General features: G+C 37.4%; 1 protein-coding gene across 2 annotated transcripts in view; it reads right to left on the bottom strand.

Annotated features, from left to right (window-relative positions):
• RELN (reelin) overlaps positions 1–20,761 on the bottom strand; it is a 466,847-nt gene that overhangs the window by 46,306 nt on the left and 399,780 nt on the right. For both annotated transcript variants that reach the window (XM_063099074.1, XM_063099073.1), the window contains exons 41-46: positions 18,946–19,175; positions 13,647–13,867; positions 11,216–11,363; positions 8,703–8,961; positions 7,586–7,835; positions 5,343–5,511 (exon numbers count right to left, since the gene is read on the bottom strand). In XM_063099074.1, the coding sequence (XP_062955144.1) occupies positions 5,343–5,511; positions 7,586–7,835; positions 8,703–8,961; positions 11,216–11,363; positions 13,647–13,867; positions 18,946–19,175 (1,277 nt within the window). The remainder of the gene's footprint in view (positions 1–5,342; positions 5,512–7,585; positions 7,836–8,702; positions 8,962–11,215; positions 11,364–13,646; positions 13,868–18,945; positions 19,176–20,761) is intronic.

The following is a 20,761-nucleotide window of genomic DNA, read 5'->3' as shown; positions in this document are numbered from 1 at the left end:
AATAGTACCATGGCTTGTACCAGACAAAATTATTTTATTATGTTTTGTAGTCCTGAAAGACCAGCCAAAATTTTGTAAAGTAACAGCAGTTGTGTTCAAAGCATCAAAATGATGCATGAGAAAATGTATATGGAAGAGAAGTCCAGTGCTTCTTTGACTTGGTTGAAAAATTTTAATAAGATGTTCAGTAATGTGAATGCTTGCAAAAAGCATAATAAAAGAAGAAACACTGAAAGAAATAGAGTACCAGGGCAAGTTTAAAGAATCTCTCTTAAAAAAATGAACTTGTATCTGCCTTGAATATTTGAAGAGCCCAGTAAATATTAAGCTTGTTTATGTGGTTTTCTTAAAGTAAGACCTTTACTCTGCTTGCAGTTATAGTATGTGGGAATATCATTGAAAACTATTTTCCCTCTCTAAATCCGTTTACGTGCAAAAAGCTATAGTCTCCGCCATCACCCCAATCCTTCTACAACCTTGTCCTTTCTTCTGCTTACCACCTTTCCTTGGAACTTCTCACAAACATTAAGTAGCTTCCATGCTGTGGCTAAAACCACCTGGCTTCCAAAGTGTTGTAGTTAATCTTTAAAGAAGGTGGTTTCAGCTAGGTCATTAGGGCTAGTACAAGGGAATGGATCACCTTCAAGCTGTGACTAAAAATAGCCAAGTCACACCTGAGCCTTTCAGTAGCCAATCCCCTCCTCCCTTTCTTGGTGGGTTTGGGTTACCTGCCCTTCGAAGCATTGAGTCACCCTGGTTCTCAGGTGACACTTCAAAAACCCATGCCACTTGAGCCACCTGTTATTTTTAGGTATGGGGTTCGTAAAAAGGAGGAGGCAGATTCAGATGAGGGGCTGTGCAATTGATTTGGGCATCTTCATATCTTTTTCAGTCTTGCTTAGGAACTCCTGGTATTCCTCCCTGCCTATTCTCCTAGGACCATGTCTCTTAGGCAAGCAATAAAGATGTAGTACAAATGTAGTGGTTAAGCCCATGGGCTCTGGGGCCAGACAAGCTTTATTTGCTTCCAAACTGTTCTTTGAATGTCACTGATTATCTCCTAATTGAAAAATCCAGTAAATTTGTTGTGAAACTTGTCTTCACTCCTGTCTATGGCTTGTGTCACTGATGGTCATCTCTTCCCAAATGATGATCTCTTCTCACATGGCTTCTGGATACCACATCATTCTTTCTTACCTCCCTGACTGAATTCTCTTGGTTCCTTTGCTAGCCCTTTCAACTCATTCTGCTATTAAATTTAGGAGTACTCTCTTTTCTTTCTAAACAGAGAAGGAAAAGACAGTGACTGCGTTTTATCAACTCTTTCTTTGGAGTGTTCTATAACATCCGCCTCATCTCCTCCATGTGATTCATACCCCAGACCCTGGTTACTTCATCTACAGGTCATTATCATAACACTTTGCCACCTTCTCTTATTTGAGTCTTTCTGTTCTCCCAGTTTATTTCTTGGAAGAATGTTCTCAGTTTGAAACCCACCATAGTTCATTTTTCCTACAAGTGCGAACTCCTCTGCCTTGCTGTAATGCTTTCTATAAGTTAACCCAACTCTACTAACCAGCATCTTTCCACAGCTTCCAGACATGAGCCTTCTGCTTTAATCAGCAACTCCTGTGATTCTTCCAGGCTCATGTCCACAGGTCCTTGGCCTGTTCATATTGTTCCCCTGATTTAGAATGTTCTTCCCCTTACCCACCTAATTCCTAGCCACCCTTCAAAGTCAGGGCCCATCTCTTCTAACTCTGTATTCAACTATTTCCTATTTCTCGATACTATGGTATTTCTTGCCCATTTCTCAGTGAAGTTCTAAATTACGTACAACATGTATTATTTTAAAGTTGTTTTTTGGGTACACTTCTTATTTTCTTCAGATTGTAACCTCTTCCAGGGCAAGAACTTAAGACAGTGTCCTATCATTACCACGGGCTCCCTCTCTGTAAGCTAAACTGAGATTTAGGAAGATCTGTCAGCCTGAAATTGAAATCTGATAATAAACTTGTGCTGTGGTTAACAAGTGTGATTTTGTAGTTAACTCATAAAAGTAAAAAATGATTTACAATTTTATAAATCTTTACAATGTTCCAAACACTTTTATGCACATTTATTACATTTTTACATGATAAAAAGATCTCTATTTTTCAGATGAGGAAACTGAAGTTTAGAGACATGAAATGACTTGCTTAAAAGCTCATAGGGCTAAAAAGGCAGAGTCATCCACTAGACTCCAATGCTTTTCCTTCTTTTTTTTTTTGTATGTCTTCTTTTTCCAGGAAGATCTAACTTAACCAACGTGTATAAGAAGGAATATTGACTATGAATCTGTCTACCCCAATGATTTAGGTTTTAACAAAGCAGTGTCAGTACCAGAGTGTGATGTATCTTGCGTTTAGTCTCAGGGCTCCCTTCCCAGGGAGAAGCACCAGCTTCCATTCAGTTTTGCAACTCAGGAACCAGGGAATCATTTTCCACGCTGTCCTTTCCCTCAGCCTCCCACGTCCATTTCATCATCAAGGTCAGTCATTTTTATTGCCTCCACATCTCTTGAATTTCTCTTCATGTCTGATGCTAGCACCTTAGTCCAAACTACCATCATATCTTACCTCTTTAACATCCTTCTCACCAACTCTTATCCTCTCCAATTTGTTCTGTAGTTAGAACAAGCTTTTCTGAATGCAAGTCTGATCATGCTCCCTATTCCCAAACAAACACTTTAACAGGCTTTTCAGGGTTCCTATAATCCCCAAGTCTTCAGTGCAACCTACAATGCTCTTCATGGTCTGACACTGTCTCGCACCTCACTGCCCCTCTCTCTTCATGTCTGATCACATACATTCAGTATCTCAAATAAACCTGCTTCCTCCTACTATAGGCTAGTATCCTTATCTTGAACACTCCAACCCTTACTCCTTATTACCTGGTTAACACCTATTCATCTTTCATATCTTATCTCATTTATCCTTTTCTGAAGAAAGCATTCCTTGGCCTTCTTGACCAAGTCAAATCTTTCTATGATATATGAGAGTAGTTCAAAAAATTTATGGAAAGATTTATATTGTCTTTTAATCCTATTGTTCCATTAACTTTCTGAACTACCCTCATATAATCTTGTAGCATCATGTACCTGTTTTCTATCACTTATCACAGTTGACTCATATTTACTTCTCTGATTACTTGTGATTTCTGGTTAATACCTTTTTCTTCCACTGAGCTAAAAGCTCCTTGAGGCAGGGATAAATTCAGCCCTCACATAAGCCTAGTGCAGAATTAAACAGTTAAAAAATATTTATTTAATAAATGACTAATTGAATAAATAATTATTACTGATGACTACTGGCCATTTCAGTTTGGTGAATGGTTTGATGTCAATTTGCGGACAGCCAACCTCTGCTGACTCTTACCACCACTGTGCCAACAATCCTGGGATCCTAGCCTTATGGTCATATGATAAGAGAGTAGAAAGCTGCAACTGTCACATGATCATAGTCATTCCTAACCCCGACTTAGCACACATCTTTAAGTTGTCAGCGTCATGTCTGTTTATAGTGAAGAGCTACAAACTGAAATCTTCAATTCTGGCCTGGTGAACCAGATAAACATTGATGTTTCAACACGTTTCCACACATTGAGGTAGTAAGTTTAACTTAAAACAAGGCAACACCATATCTAACAAGTAATAGGATGAAAGAGTAGATATAGCACAGATATGTTAACTCATATTTGAGACAAAGTGCTCCGAGACTGGCATGTTGTTCTGATGATCTTTGGCATATAGTGGAGCATGATAAGAGTGAGTCTTTCTTGTGCTCCATCCATCCACATCTCTTTTTGAATTACCCAGAGGGCTTTGTTATAAGGCATTGTCACCTTTAGGACAATTGTACAACATGAGCCTTGAGGGTAATATAATAAAGAAACTGCATATTTGCAATATGGTTACAGGAGGAAATGGCTCATCAGATTTTTTTGAACATCACTTAAAAGCGTCAAAATTCTTGTGGGTATGTGCAAGAGACAATTAAAAGACAGATTAAAAGATGAGGAATAATTACTTTTCTTGAGTAAAAGACTCGAGGGTATAATGACTAGCTGGAGTAAGTCTTAGAATGTTGCTTATTTGCAAAATGCTACCAAGTAGCTGGGTAATCATTCATAGAATTCATAAAGACTTAAAGGACTGCTGCCTTAATGGAATTTTTTTTTTTTTACTTATTAAGATCACCTTAATAATTCATGCATGGCAATACCTTTAACGAGCAACAAAATCTCACGTATCTCATTTAAACTTGGCAACTGTGCTGACAGTTAATATAGTCTCATACCTCTGAGCCAGCAATTGTAAAGCAGCCTTAGGCTGTTAGTAACTGAAACCATCACATTTATGATAATCCCAAGAAAAGTTATACCCTAGATAAATGGCTGAATTTTATGGTCATTTGCTAGGAAGTTTTATTCATTCTTCATTTGTGGGGAGGCGACAGAACAATAATAAGCCCAAACATAAGTCCTGTTCTACGCACTGCATTGGTTGCTTTGCTTCTTTCTTAACGATAGCAACTGATCACCTTTTTCTTGAAGGGAACAGGAGTTTCTATCAAGATTTTAAAGATTTCCTATGATTAGCACCCACTTTAGATGGTGAAAGAGAAAACAGTCATATAATACTATTCCACTAGGCAATGTTAATTCTTTGCTTTATTCAAACATGAGTGCAAATTCATGGATAATTTAGATTTAACTTCTTTACTGACATTATCAGGAAATTTTATCAAGCCACAGTCATTTCCCATAGACACAGTGAAGGAAGCTTTTACAATTGTTTGGCACATAAAAGAGTGCTCCAGGTGATAATTCTCAAGATACTGTTCAAAATAAAATTTCAAAAGCACACACTAATTTTAATACACATTTATTTGCTATATCCATTTATATGATATTTCTCACTACTGTATTTACAGCAATCTGACCAGCAGGAAATAGACTCCATTTAAATCTATTCTGTATCCAATGGGCCTATTTTAAATGATTTATTCTTGGCATCTCTAAATTAAGTTGAAGTTGGGTGATACAGCTGCTGTTCTCTTGTAGAAGTCATTCTTTATAAACATTAGAGTTAAAAGTCAATAAAGGCTTGGATTTTGGGAAAACACATAAACACATAAAAACTGGTTTCCATTTTACTTATTAAGATAGCCTTAATAATTCACATACAGCAATACCATGAACAAGTAACAAAATCTCACATATCTCATTTAATCTTGGTGTGCTAAAATATGACATGCCAAATTTTGTCACATTTGGGTTCACTACTGTAGAAGTATCCATACCTGGTATAAGGAGGGAGAGGCAGAGTGATCCTGGTCCACTTGTTGAAAGTATCTGACACCAGGATCCGCTGCAGATGATAGCTAGTGCATTCAACATTGGTAGGCAGACAGTCCCTCACCAATGGGTGCCATGACAATCCAAGATCTACTGAGTATTCCAGTTCAATAGCTGAAACAGGAAGCATTATTCTGGATATAAACACAAGTCTTCAGAACTAGGAACCGTAATTACTTATCATGTTTCTATATGTATTAATTTTAATCAAATGTCAACTTGATTTTTTTCCCTATATTTATGTTTCTTACTTTGAAATGTTTCCTAGATTTACTTTGCCCTCTGTACATTACTAGTTATTATTTTTAAATTTCCACATTGGAATAAATTTTCTTTTAAGGGGATGTGATCAAGTGAAACAGAAAATAAATTTTCCTGAATTGCTCCTTGTAACGAGAAACTTTCAGAACAATCATGGCAAAATTATTACTTCATATACAGTTACAGTATATGAATAGTGATGTATAATAGTTAAATACATATATTTATAATATAATATAATAGTGATATAATATATAACATATTATTTAAATGCTATATAATTCAATATTTTAAAATTTAAATAATTTATTAAGCTTAATCAATATAAATTAATGTATTATATCCACTTATTTAACGGTTACCATACAGATAACATATGATATATATTTTAATGATCACTTTTTAAATAGTTAAAAAAATTGAGTGTCCTTCTCAATTTTTGACCATTTTATAGGAATTCTGACCAACTAATGCCAATTTAGCTCCCAGTATGGGTGAAACTTCTTAGAAATTGTAAAATCTCTTTTGCTTATATATCTTGCTCTGCTCTGCAATGGAATATATATGGCGTATGGAAATCAGAGAGGTATAAAGAGGTAGCCGAAGGTCATGGAATTTGCGCCAATGCATGCAGTCAGGTTGTGGGCCTATGGAAAGATATTTCTTTCTTTCCTTTTTCTTTTTCTGAAACATTCAGTCTACGTCCCCTGTCGTATTTCTCTCTTCCTATTCACTTCTTAATGCTTTATAAACTGCCTCAGCCCCCACCTCCCTTCTGAAATTGCTGTGGTTCTCAGTCTTGGCTGTGCACTGAAATCACCTGGGTGTCTTTAGAAATTACTGATGCCTGGGTTCTGCCACCAGAGATTCTGATTGAACTCTTCTGGGGCATGGCCAAGGTGTCTGGCACTTTAAAGCTCCCCAGGTACTTCTCCTGTGCAGCCAGCGTTAGACCACCTACTGCTCTAAGGTTTCTAGGTAAATACAATGGCCTGGTCTCAGTCTTCATTGTACTTGTCCTCCTTACAGCACTGGGTGTTATTGATTACTCCCTGATTCTTGAAACTTTCTTTTATTTTGGAGGACATTATTCTGAGTCTCCTGTCTTACTTTTCCTCCAACTCCTTCGCTAACTAGCCTAGCTATGGCAATCTTCCAGACCCTGTTTCTGGCCTTCCATTCTATGTGTACACTCTTACAGCTTTAACTACTATGTCTGTGCCCAAATCTCCCAATTTCACGTCTCAAAATGATTTTATTCATTCAACAAATGTTTACTGAGCCTGGCATCATGCTGGATGCTGGGCATATTGTGATGAACAGTTGAGACACAGCTCCTGCTTTCCACATTGTATGTCCTTCTCACTAAAGGATGTCTCCACTTAGAACTAAGAAAATCTCATCATGTCCCCTCATGACATCTCTTCTTAACAATCAAATTTTATCAATGCAATACTTTTACACTAGTTTTCTGGGTTCAAAATTTAGAAGTTATTTTAGGAATTTTACTCTTCTATCTCCTTTACCCTCTACGTTCAATCTGTTACCGAGTCCTGAGATTTGTTCTTTATTTTTTGTTCCCACTGTCTCATATCAATTGTATCCATTCAATTTCTCTTCAAGACACAGTGCAGTCTGAGTCGTCTCCTACAGAGATTACACTATGGCTTCTTTTTTTTCTCTATTTGTCTTCACCAGCTCCTGAACTAATCTTCCCAAAATACATCATGTCACCCCCAGCACTTGTACACTACTATTCATGACCTTGTCAAGCACAATTTCCTGTGCCTGCTTTTTAAGGCTCTTCATAATTTGTTGCTAACTCTACTTAGTCTCTTTCTTCTTTTACTTGGGACTTACCAGAATTGCAGACAGAGGATGCTCCTACACACATGTCTGTCCCTCCCTCTGGAAATGGAACACTTACCATAACAAGAGTCTGTGACCGAGCAGGAGGCAGCGAAATCTATCTGTAGGAATGAGTCCTCATTGATGGCAACATCTGTGGTGACCACATAACGGGTGCTGGCCTTTTCGATGAAGACCAGGGCATCGCCAGTAGAGCCACACACGGGCATCTTAGTGCCTCCCGGGTGAAGCAGCCATTTCCTACTATCCAGAGCTGTGAAATCATCTTCCAAGACTGTATTACCAGAAATATTTCCTCCAATAAGAATCTGAAATACAATTTTAAAACAAAATCCCAAATTTTCAACTTGGTTTTAAGACACAGGAAACCACGTTTGTTTTTTGTTTATTTTTATTTGTCAGCCTGCTCAGAACTGGCACCATCCAGCTAGCATAATGTTAGGGGGCCTTTCCGAATGCTCTTGTTTATGTGGTCTGTTTGCCCATCTGGCAAGAAGCTGCAGAAAACAAATCAAAGGATTGACAAAACCAATCACAGCCTTCATGGGCCAAACTGTGCCTTTGGAAATTATATGCACCCAAGCTGGAAAAAAAAAATTTCGTTTACATGTGATTATTTTCCATGCAAAATTTCTATTTAAGGATGGTTTTACCCTAAGCCATTTCAGTTCCAATTCTTTCCACGGACTCTACCATTTGTTAACAAGTTGTTTGAATTCTATTTGATAGACATTTTATTATATATGAAGATCCTTTAGAACAGTCCATACGGATGTTGGGAGGCTTATTTATTTTTTTCTTCAAAGACTAGGAAAGAGGATTTGGGAACTACTGCATTTGGCACCAATACCAATTTGCACACTCTCCTTTTCAGAGAATCATAACCTTGTATCACGCTTGATAAAATCTCCCTACCCATATGGCAGACTCCTCTATGAGCAGGACCTAGGCCTTCTGTTGTGTTGTTTATTTTTATAGGATTAGGCGACTGAAGGAATAGAGAATGAAAGGAAGCTAAATGCCACATCTAATCTAGCTGTATGCCCTTGGGCAAGTCATTCAACTGTCTGTGTTGGGCTTCCTCTGCTGAGCAATGGGATTGGACTAATGCTTTCTAAAGCCACATTCAGCTCAAGTGACAAAAATTAAAATTAGTTTATCCTGAAAGGACTGACCTGGTCGATAACCCAGGGGCTGTAGAAGTGCCCATTTTCAGATGGCTGCCACCAGCGGAGGCGAGTAGAACTAGAACGAGCTTTCAAGGGTATCTCCAGGGCAATGTATCTGCCCACGTTGCTGGAGTTGCTGAAAAGGAATTCTTGAAGGAGACTCCACGAGAGACCGCCATTGAGAGAATATTGCAGAAGAACAGGTTGGCTCCTGGGGTCTGGAACACCTTTACCACATCCCAGTCTCATGAAGAACTGCACAAATCTGACATTTGTAAACTTTACTGTAGACTTTTACTTCAACAAGAAGTCCACATTGTTAACAGAACACACAGGGTAACATAGGGGAATGAATGGCTTTAATGAATATGATGATTTAATGAATGTCCAAAGCAATCACTTCAAAGCCTGATTTTCCTTTATAATATGAAAGGAAGTTAATTAGATGTGAAGTCTGAAAAAATGCAATTCTGTATGCACATTTGTATCTCACATCTTTCCTCAGAGAGAGCATGAGGGCAGTGAGCATTCACTGTACCCTCCAGCTATTCCACGAGAAGATGAGGGGCACCCAAGGGCTGTTCAAGTTTGAGAGTGTGTATTGTCATCTGTTTAAGATAAATTTGGATCCTAGTCTGTAGTATTTGAAACTGGAAGAATGTAATTAATATAGTTGATGTCACATTATTGACAAAATCATCCACTCTCAGGTTTCACCAGGAGTTTTTCAGATGTCATGTTTTGGGAGACACATTTAAATCCACCAGTTGTAGTACCTCTTTGTGGAAGGCCAAACATCTTTTGGAAGAGGTATGTCAAGCCTGGGCCTCTTTTCTGTCTTTTGTGCCAGGGGTAGGGGAGCATAACTGTGAGTTGGTGGTGGTGGTGGTGGTGGGCTGTGCCAGCCTCTGACTGTTGCTGGGGCTGGGGATGGATGATGCTGGCCACCGAGAACTGTGGCGGCCAGCCAGTGGCAGCTTTCCCAGCTGGCAGGGAGGTGGACAAAGTGGCCGCAACCAGCTGGGGTGCCAATGAAAACTTGCTTACATGTCATCTTTAGCAGGCAAGCTGCTGGTGCCTGGTCTGACCACTATGCTAGCTGGTAATACAGAATAAATGTCATACATAACCCAACACACATACCCAATAATATATGCATGCCAAATGTAGGAAATATATTGGGACTTACAATAAATGTTACCAGTGTGATATATAAAGCCATTCATCCCTCATGAGTTTTTCCCCTCCATTAATTTATCTCTTGGCCTCGAAAAAATTGGGATTTTACATAGAGCATTTTCAGGTCAATATATGCAAATCCCACACAGCATGCCACTGAGATGAGCTAAATAATGGAGCTTTTAACATTGGATTAATGAATACATACATGGTTAGTGCCTAGAGACATTAACATTTATAAAAACAGTAATTGTTTACAGAGAAAAACTTTTAGCATATTGTCTATTTGTATTGGAAAAATGTTTATATTAACCTAGTGATAGACAAACCATGTCAGAATTACTTATTTGGGAAAATTTAATAACTTCTAAATTAGAGAACTCAGCTGCTAATGAAAGCCTCAAATAAAGAACATCAAATTAAACTATTTGCATTAAAATGGGATAAAGAAAATACAATTTTGCCTTTTATTACTCTAAAATTATTGTCTCACAGATATAACTGCATTTTCAATGAAGCACGATCATATTTATGATCAAAAAATGAAAGATTTAAGAGAAAGAGGAGATAAAAATGTTAAGATGTATTTTAAGATACTCTGAAATATTTCAAAAAACAAAAACATGATTTCTTTGTTCACTTGCAAAAATAGGTCAGGGTTCCATTTTACACATGTTAAATTGTCTTTTTTATTTTCCTTGTTAACTTTTTAGCTCATCAAATGGTCAAGGGATACACATCTTGACAGGACATAATCCTCTGAGCCAGTTTGAAATGTTTGTTTCCGAGTGACTGTTCTCAATTTAGAAAATGACTGTAGAACGTATGAGTGAATCATTGGAAAGATGCTTATAGAGAATAAGGCTGTTCTTAAAGCATTCTTAACTTAAATTGCCAATGGAGATAAAATTAATTGTAAATAATTTGAGGATATATTGCTTTTCAACTAAGCTTTCTACTAAGCAAGGTGTAATAAATGTAAATAATTTCTACATAGTCCAAGTGCTAATGAAAAGTGTTGTGTTGAAGGTGGATAAAAAAGATGCAATATTATTTTCTCAAAGTTAAAATAAACATTGTCATTTCCCAGTTTCAGTCTTGTAAAATACCAGATATTAATTTTTGTCTGTTTAGCTATGTTTCATTCCTGATTTAGTTATTGAACAAATTTCTGTTTTAGAATGGAAATTGTGTCTTAACGTTGGCTTTGACAAGAGAGAAGCTTAGTATTTCTAATGGAAGTCCTTGCCCTTGAAATCTCTCTGCTTTCTTCTGTTTTGATTATGTTCTTCTACTGCACCTAACAGTGTGGTTTTTCCACCGCATTTAAAAATGATTACCTAGCATGTGATAAATCCAGGTCTCGAGTCATCAACATGCGCAAGCCATCTTCATTGAAAAAGAGGTTGTTTCCACTGGAAAGGATTCCACACTTCCGAGATGGCTTTCCACCACTCATTAGTAAGAATCTATCAGATTCTAGCTGACCTGAAAAAGTGGAAAATGTGGTCTATCTATGACCCCAAGTATAGTTGCATTATATTTCTTAAAGGAATAGGTAACTGTATTATATAGTTTTAAAATATGAAGTCATAAATATTAAAGTCATATGTTTTGGATAAGAGGTCTCTTCAACATTTTAGCGTGCTTAAATTGTTTAGCCTTGGCTAATATAATTTAAAGATACACATAACAGGAGGAGGGGCATCTTTTCTTGAGTTATCTATGGTCCAGCCATATCAATTTCTCCACACTGAAAAAAAAGACACTGTTAGTCAGAGACAGGTTTAGGCCAAGTGTACGGGAGGGCATGTGGCCTTTCCATCAGCCTCTTCACTGTGTCCTTTTAATGTGAGGATAGTATAAGGCAGGTATGATATAATATTTTTAAAATCATTGTGTTAACAGGAGAAATTTCAGTGTAATTTAGTATTTCCTGTTAAATAATGTCTTTCAAAATGTGCTCTCAAATCTGTTCAGGTACTCAGATATAGTTTTTTTTTTCACTGTGGTAAAATACACATAACAAAAATCTCACCCCAGTTAGGATGGCTAAAATCCAAAAGACTCTGAACGATAAATGCTGGTGAGGTTGCAGAGAAAAAGGAACTCTCATACATTGTTGGTGGGACTGCAAAATGGTGCAGCCTCTATGGAAAATGGTATGGAGGTTCCTCAAACAATTGCAGATAGATCTACCATATGACCCAGCTATCCCACTGCTGGGAATATACCCAGAGGAATGGAAATCATCAAGTCGAAGGTATACCTGTTCCCCAATGTTCATTGCAGCACTCTTTATAATAGCCAAGAGTTGGAACCAGCCCAAATGTCCATCATCGGATGAGTGGATACGGAAAATGTGGTACATCTACACAATGGAATACTACTCAGCTATAAAAACGAATGAAATACTGCCATTTGCAACAACATGGATGGACCTCGAGAGAATTATATTAAGTGAAACAAGTCAGGCACAGAAAGAGAAATACCATATGTTCTCACTTATCGGTGGGAGCTAAAAATAAATAAATAAATTCACACACACACACACACACACACAAAACCGGGTTGGCGGGGGAAGAAGACATAACAACCACAATTCCTTGAAGTTGATATGACAAGCAAACAGAAAGGACATTGTTGGGTGGGAGGGGGGAGAGGGAGGAGGGAGGGAGGTTTCGGTAATGGGCCACAATAATCAACCACATTGTATATCGACAAAATAAAATTAAGAAAAATAAAATAAATTATCTTAAAAAAAAATAAAATTTACCATTTTAACCACTTTAAAGCAAACAATTCAGTGGCATTTAGTACATGTGCAACATTGTGCAAGCATCGCTGCTACCCAGTTCCAGAACTTTTTCATCACCCCCAGAGGAAACCTTGTACCCATTAAGCAGTCACTTTCCGTTTTCCCTGCCCCTAACCTCTAGTAACCTTAATCTTCTTTCTGTCTCTAAGGATTTGCCTATTTTGGATATTCCATACAAATGGAATCATATAATATGTGGCCTTTTGGGTTTGGCTTCTTTCATTTAGCATAATGTTTGCAAGCTTCATCCATGTTGTAGAATGTGTCAGTATTTCATCCTTTTTTTTAAATGGCTAAATAACATTCCATTATATGGCTACACCTAGATCTAGTTTTAAAATATATTGTAAAACCATAAATGTATTATAACAATTTTACAGAAAACACAGGGAAAAAAATCTTTCAATCCCACTATTCTATAAGGTGTTTTTCCATAGTTTGATTAGAGTGCATACACAATTTAAGGGCTTTTTTCCCCCAATTATTACATCTCATGCATTTTTCTATGTTGTAACATTATTTTCACACATAATGATGCTGGATTCTATGTAAAACTAAGATACAGAAATTTCTAGAGGCTATTTAATGAGTTGGTTGTAAAGCAATGACAGGAATCTGTATTTCTGGAAACTTGCTTCCTCCGTCCGAGATTAACTCTCTGTAGATAACTTTCTAAAATTATCATTAATCAGAAATTACATGTGATAGAAAAAATGGTGAAAATAGACTTCGTTTTTCTCAATTAAGGTCTTGCTCTCACTCATCAACCATCGTTTCCAAAATGGAACCCTATAAAATTCAGAACAAAATGAATTCTTGGGTGTTCACAATTGTAATGATAAAAATAAAATATTGGATTTGAACTCAATGATTAGTTAGTTCTCCATCACAAACTGTGCTTAACATATATATATATTTCACAAAATTACATAGAATTTATGAGAAAAGATTACCTTCAAAATCATCCTTGAGAAAATCAGGATTTTTGGTGCTTATTTTACAGGTTGGACCTGAGTAGCCAGGATCACATATACATTTGGTTCCATTGAGACAGCTCCCATGTCCGTTACACATCTCTTCACATTGGGGACCAATGTAGACATTATCAATGGCCCATGTCACTGGCTGAGAGCCAGCAGGGTAAAATCCCTGGTACCATCTGAAACGCACAGATCTGGAAAAGAGGTACAAGTCTTTTATAAGCTACTCAAAAGAACAATATACCCCCAAAGGAAGCACCCCTGATCCATGAACAGTGGGCAGTTACCACCCATGCACCACAATCAAGAAGCAGAAAACAAGATTTGTCATTCCAGGAACAAAACTCCATTCCTCAGTCTTCAAGATTTTGCCAATAAAGTTCCGGCTGCTTGTAAGCCCTTCCCAGTCCTGTCAGTACATCAAAATTCCACCTGACCTTCTTACCTTTTTCAGTATTGACTTCCTTGGTTAAGATTTCTCCATTCCTACTATCTAACTCTGCAAAACTAATCTTTTTTTAAAAATTGAGGTAAAATTCACATAACACAAATTTAAACATTAACTATTTAAAGTGTATAATTCAGTGGCATTTAGCACATTCACAGTGTTGTCCAACCATCACCTCTATCTAGTTCCAAGACATTTTCATCACCCCAAAAGGATATCTCATACCTACTAAGCAGCCACTATTTCTTCCTCCCTAGAAACCAGCAATCTGCTTTGTGTCTCTATGGATTTACCTATTCTGGATATTTCATATAAATGGAACCATACAACATGTGACCTTTTGTGTCTGGATTCATTCACTCAGCATAATGTTTCCAAGGTTCATTCATGCTGTAGCAAATACCAGAATTTCATTCCTTTTTATGACTGAATAGTATTGCAGTATATGGATATAACAACTTTATCAGCTCATCATTTGGTGGACATTTCGTTGTTTCCACCTTTTGGAAATTGCAAACATTCGTGTACAAGTATTTTCTTGAATACCTATTTTCAATTCTTTTGGGAAGAATGGTACTGGAACTTCTCGGTCTTATGATAAATGGCCAATCTTTTAATTTCTCTTTTCCATAATTTTCATAGAATTTCCATTATTATACTCATCACAGCTGGAGTTATTGCAAAGTGTGCCTATTTCCTCTATTGGCCATGGGCTCGTAGAGGCCAACGTCCATGTCCCCTTTTTGTTATTTGTACCTTTTCATGGTGCCCAGTATAGTGTTTCACACACAGTATTTATATGCAGTATTTGCTCAGTAAATATCTATTGTACGTAATTTGTGTGAAAGGCCTTATGAGCCAAACTAAGGTCTTCTGGATTTTACCCTATCAGAAACGGAGAGCCGAAACAGAGAACAGAAACAAAATGAAAGAAGATTATTTTAAGAGAAAAAGTGACAAAATCAGATTTATTTTTAGTTAGATGTCTCTTATTTCTTCATTTCTTTTTAAATCAAAGATAATTTTTCTTTTGATTTATAAATGAATTGTCATGTCATGTTGTTGACCATAAGTTAGCTTCTTGGAAATAGTCCAGAAATAATTTAACGTATTTTATCATGTTTAAAATTCAGTTCAAAGAAGATGGATTTATTTTAGAGAGGGCAGGATATAGAGATGGCAATGTGCACTGATTTTTGTACCCTGTGAATCTGCCCAATTTTCATTTATCATAGAAACTAAATTCTGAATAGTTTTTTATTTGAGAAACAGAAGTTAGAGAAGTCAAACACTAGGGTTGGGGATGGCTGGTGGGAGAGAAATGTGTTTGTTAGGCTTCTAAAGTTTAATAGATAGTGAAGCAGATGGAGTCAGGTTCCCACATATAATTTTAACCCTAATGTTATTGTTTATACGAAGACTCCAACTATATGAAGCTGCCCCCAAAATGCCAGTTCATAATTAAACTTTATTTTCAAATACTTGTCAGAGTTTAGTGTTGGCAAGAAGCACTTCTTACCTTTTGAACTTTCAGACTGCTGAGCTGAGGGGAATGGCTGTAGTTTTCCTTTGAACAAAAGCCTACATGGAGTTTTTTGAACTTCTTATTTATTCAAATGTTCTGAATACAAATGAACCACCTTGGTTGGATATTTATTATTGTTCACCTGCCTTGACACAGAAACTGCAAGCACTATGATAAATAGGCTGAAGGGTCTGGTTTTGGAGTGGTTCCCTCGGCTGAAATCTTATTTTGAAAATTTCTCACTGCCACCCTCCTTGCTGAATGTCAGCATCTGTTCTCCCAAGGCAGAGGTATCCGAAACGATCTGTTTTTTAAACACACACTTAAAATTTTAAGCACACAACACTGCTTTCATTAAATAGGGATTTTGGTTGACTCATTATGAAACAGCATAAAGCTAAAACAATTAGGAAGTTTTAAAGACAAAAAGACTCAAAGGACACAAAGATGATGTGAATAGAATTAGACAGAAGCACAATACTTATGCTCTGAATGTAAATTGACTATATGTGGAGGCAAAAAATGGCCATTTTGGCACCTGGAAACATTTCATACACTTTTGTGGTGTATCTAGTGTCCAGTGGGTGCACAGAAAACAGTAATTTAAACATGGATATTATATATTTTTTAGCATCTAGCACTTGTGCTATTATTATGTACCATATTGAATACAAACCAAGGAATGGTTCACTGAGTTGGAGAAAATTTAACTTTTGCCTTCCAGCAATTCATGGCTGTGTGGCTTTTAAGAAGAGTGCTAATTCTTTTTCCGAAACAAGGACTAGACGACACTGCTAAGGCAAATTCTTCTCTTCACAGAAATGGTTGACGGCAGTTTGAAAGGTAGGTTTATCCCATTCTGAGAGTGGGCATGTCTCCTAAACACTTGTACTTTCTTTTCACAGAAATGAAAATGACATGGAATACATATAACATGACAGTCTAAGTTCTATACACACTTTAGGACAGTGTTTTATAAGCGGCTTTTCACCAGTGGGTGAAAACATAGACATCTGCATTTCTCTTGCTCAGATTTCCCAATTATATTGCTGTGCCTTAAGTGTGAGTACTGCACAGAGGATGTCACCAAATGCTAAGTGAGGTGGTCTCATGACACTGGGGCACCGTCCTGCTGTGGAGTCTTCTCTCAGCGCTCTGACTGGCAGATCTTTGTGACCTTATTTCATACTCCTTAGACAGGATTATTTCCATGTGGAAACTTGCTGAAGCAAGTCCTTGTTGGCGAAAAAATCTGAAATCATGGCCTACAACTTATCTTCAGGGCTGTTTTCTATCTTACTCAATTCTTAGCTGGGCAATTGGAGGAAATTAGAAGTTCATTAAAGAGAGAACTTGATGCTTCTCAGCAATACCATGATGGAGTTTGGTGGAATACTCTGGTCATAGATGCCTGTCTTAGTCTGTCAGGGCTGCTATAACAAAGTACCATAAACTGGTACCTTGCAAACAACAGAAATTTATTTCTCACAGTTCTGAAGGCTGGGAAGTCAAGATCAAGGAGCCTGCACATTCAGTGTCTAGTGAGGGCTCACTTTGTGGTAAATAGATAGTGCCTTCTGTGTCTTCACAGGGTGGAAGATGCAAGGCAGTTCTCTGGGGTCTCTTTTATAAGGGTGCTAATCCCATTCCTGAGGGCTCTGCCCTCATAACTTAATTACTGTCCCCCTCACCCCAAGGCCCTACCTCCTAACACCTTCACCTTGGGGGTTAGGATTTCAACATATGAATTTGGGGGGGACACAAACATTCAGACCATCGCTGTGCCTGAATGATTAGTTCTCCAGGCCTTTCCCCTCGCCAACTCTGCCCATAGGCACGGTCCTTGGTAGTAATGCTTCTGTTGCAACACTCAGCGTTCTGGCCATACCTCATTGGTTCAGATTTTCTTTTCTGGAAATTTGGAATTAAGAGTCCCAGTAAATGAAGGTTGTGGTTTGCTGAGTGATGTTAATGTTAGCATGATAAAAATGAGGATATCAAATTCCTCCCACTTCCTGAATGGGGTTCATGCAATTCCCCAATGTTTTTCCAGTAAGTTCTTCCACTTTTTTGGTAAGCCTTTTTGTATTTCTTGCAACATATGATCTTAAAATAACACAACTGATTTTGGGTAAAAAGTTTTTCCTGGGCTACTTTCCCCTGCCCGCTTCTTCAGTGGACAACTCTCTCAACCAATGGTAGCTTTCTGGCTGTGCTGGCTGAGTCATCTACTCTACCTGTTGCCATGATCTCCAGAGACTCCCTTGCCTCCACAGGCTATCACTTCTAAAGACACTTGAGAACATTTTGCTTTGTAATGCTTATTAAAAAAAAAAAAAGTTGTATATTCTATTAGAATAATGACCTGGTATAACAAGGATTAGCAAATGGCATAGTTGACAACACAAAATATTAAAAGTCCTTAGCAATCAAATTATAAAAATTATGCTGATGAGATGATGAGGATTGAATGGATTTATGTTCAAAGAAGATGAAGACTTTTGAAAATTCACTTTCACCCTTTTGGAAAAGTACTAAGTATTAGCTGTTTTGCTTGAAGACCCAAGACTTCTAATAATGCTCAGTTTCACACGAGGAATATAAATTTATTTCCATCTTAAAAGTATGATATCAGTACTTTTTTTTGACATACTCTGAAAGAATAAATTCTTTATTCTGAAAGAAAAGACAAAAATTCTGAGGCAGCCTGCTTTGTTGATTTCTTCTCTTTGTTCACTTATATTATCAATTTTATCTTTTGAAGTATACTTTTCATTTCATTTCTATTAGGGTCCAAGTCCTTTATCTCCAAATAGCTTTTCAACAGAAAAGTCAAATACGCATAACAAGAATGCTGAGAGAGGTTGCAAAAGTAGAAACGCCTGGGGGGAAAGTGCTAATAATTTTCTTTATGAGACACCAGGAATATTCTGTGGGTGCCCCTCCTCCACACATGCCCTCTCCCTGCATGAAAGATATAGGTAAGTGTTTGAAAATCATAAAATTCTAACTGAATGTATATTGTGAGGTGGGGGTCAGCAGGGGACAGGGCAACAACATTAGGGGAAAACCATATTCTGTTGCTTTCTAATTGATCTAATGAAGACCCATGGGGATATAAGCCCCTCTACGGGCTGCAGTCCACAGTGTGCTTATAAAATCTACCTTCAAATTATAAGTTAGTAGTTATGCCAGCTCAGTGTCCTATGTTTTAAATATCTATTGATCTGCTTCAAGTGAGAACTGAGGAAGAAACGTCAGATGAGAAACAGATGCGGTGCCAAGCAGCAGGTCCTCACCCACAAAGGTGCAGCTTCCCAAAGGGCACGACCTCCCTCCTCCAACCCTGGGTGGTCCCTGCGTAGTAGGTGCTGCCCGGGTGGTGTTCGGTGGAGCACAAGGAGCTGACGTGGCTGCTGCTGTGGTAGCAGAGGGGGAGTAGCAGGTGCCAGGTCGCCCCAAAGTCCCTCGAAAATTCCAGTCTGACGGGATCAGCAGATGAGCTATCCGTCGAGCATCCAACATTGATCTTGGGGAAGAAGGAAAAATGATACAAATTACCTCAGAGCAACAAGCCTTGAAATGATTCACCACTTCATTATTTTCTAGAGTCCATTTTCCTAGGAATTGTCTTGCTGAAATATTTAACACTATAAAACTCTGTTTTGCCTAACTGAGTAATATCATATATTACCTTTACATTATAATTTTTCATAAAGAACCTCAAAGGGCCTCATAAAAATTTTATTTTCCCTCCTCTTATTAAAAAAACGAGAAGTGGGTAAAGCAGAGGCTGAGCCAATTCTGAATTTTACCTTTGGCCGACTTTCATAGCCAAGCCAAGCAAATGGTAGTGAAAAGACTGTCTCCCTAATCTGCACTGTTAGGTCTTTTCCCAGTCTGCTGGGTAGAAATACCTTCTATTTTCCTTCGTATGACACCTTCCAAATAATCCCAAGGTTTTGCACATGGACAATCTTCAACACATATTCAATATCAAAACAAAACAGAATACTATCATTGTCACTCTTTCCCTGGCACAGGAAAAGACTTTTTTAAAAAAATTATATATATTTAAAGTGTACAACATGCTGTTTTGATATAATATACATAGTAAAATGATGAGCACACTTAAGGAAATTAACCTACCTATCACCTTCCATAGTTACCTTTTGTGTGTGTGTGTGTTAAGAGCACCTAAAATCTACTCTCTTAGCAAATTTTCAGTATATGATACTATATTAATTGTAGTCCTCAGGTTGTACATTAGATCTCCAGACTTACTCATCCTATATAACTGCAAGTCTGTATCCTTCGACCTATGTCTCCCCATTTCCTCCCCCTCCATGCCCCTGGTAACCATTATTCTACTCTCTGTTTCTATGTTCTACTCTCTGTTTTCTTTTTAACTATTAGGGAAACAACCACTCCATTCCCTTTTCCTGATTTAAAGTGCATTAAACTAAAGCTTAGTTACATAAATGCATGTGATTCTTTCTATTCCCCTTCCAATTGGGATTAGCATTTTCTTACTGTCATGCCATCAGAGCAACCAGTTATTTATATATATACACATATATATCTATACAAGGGTATTTCAAAAAGTTTGCAGAAAAATACAATTAAAAGATAATGCAAATCTTTCCATGTATGTTTTGAAAACTCCTTGTGTATATATATGTGTGTGTGGGGGAGGGGAATTTACTCCTTTTACCTTCTCATGAGTAAACCGTTGACATTTGATAAACTTTTCAACTATAGGCACTTGTTTCTACATGAATCCTTCTGATAAGAGAATTCTTAAAATGGCCAAAGGTGCAACCTTTTATTAGCATTTCAAGTATAAAATAAGAAAATAAAACAGAAAGTTTAAAATAGATACAGAATAATTTCTCCACCAGCCATCATTTGGTCTCTGACTTTTGAGATCACAAGAAACAACTCTAATGGAGAGGATGCACACTAGTTAGTCTAAAACAAATATTCAAAATTGTGTTGGCACAATTAGGCACTATTTTAAGTAAGTCTGTTGATTGGTTGGTAAAGACCTCAGCTATGAAACAAGTTTCTTCAAAAGTTAATACTCTTGAACATGGCATAATGTACCTTTAGTTC

The sequence above is a fragment of the Cynocephalus volans genome, chromosome 6 (assembly GCF_027409185.1).
Source record: "Cynocephalus volans isolate mCynVol1 chromosome 6, mCynVol1.pri, whole genome shotgun sequence".
In the NCBI taxonomy this organism is placed as follows: domain Eukaryota; kingdom Metazoa; phylum Chordata; class Mammalia; order Dermoptera; family Cynocephalidae; genus Cynocephalus; species Cynocephalus volans.
This window is presented reverse-complemented; position numbering and strand designations above follow the sequence as displayed.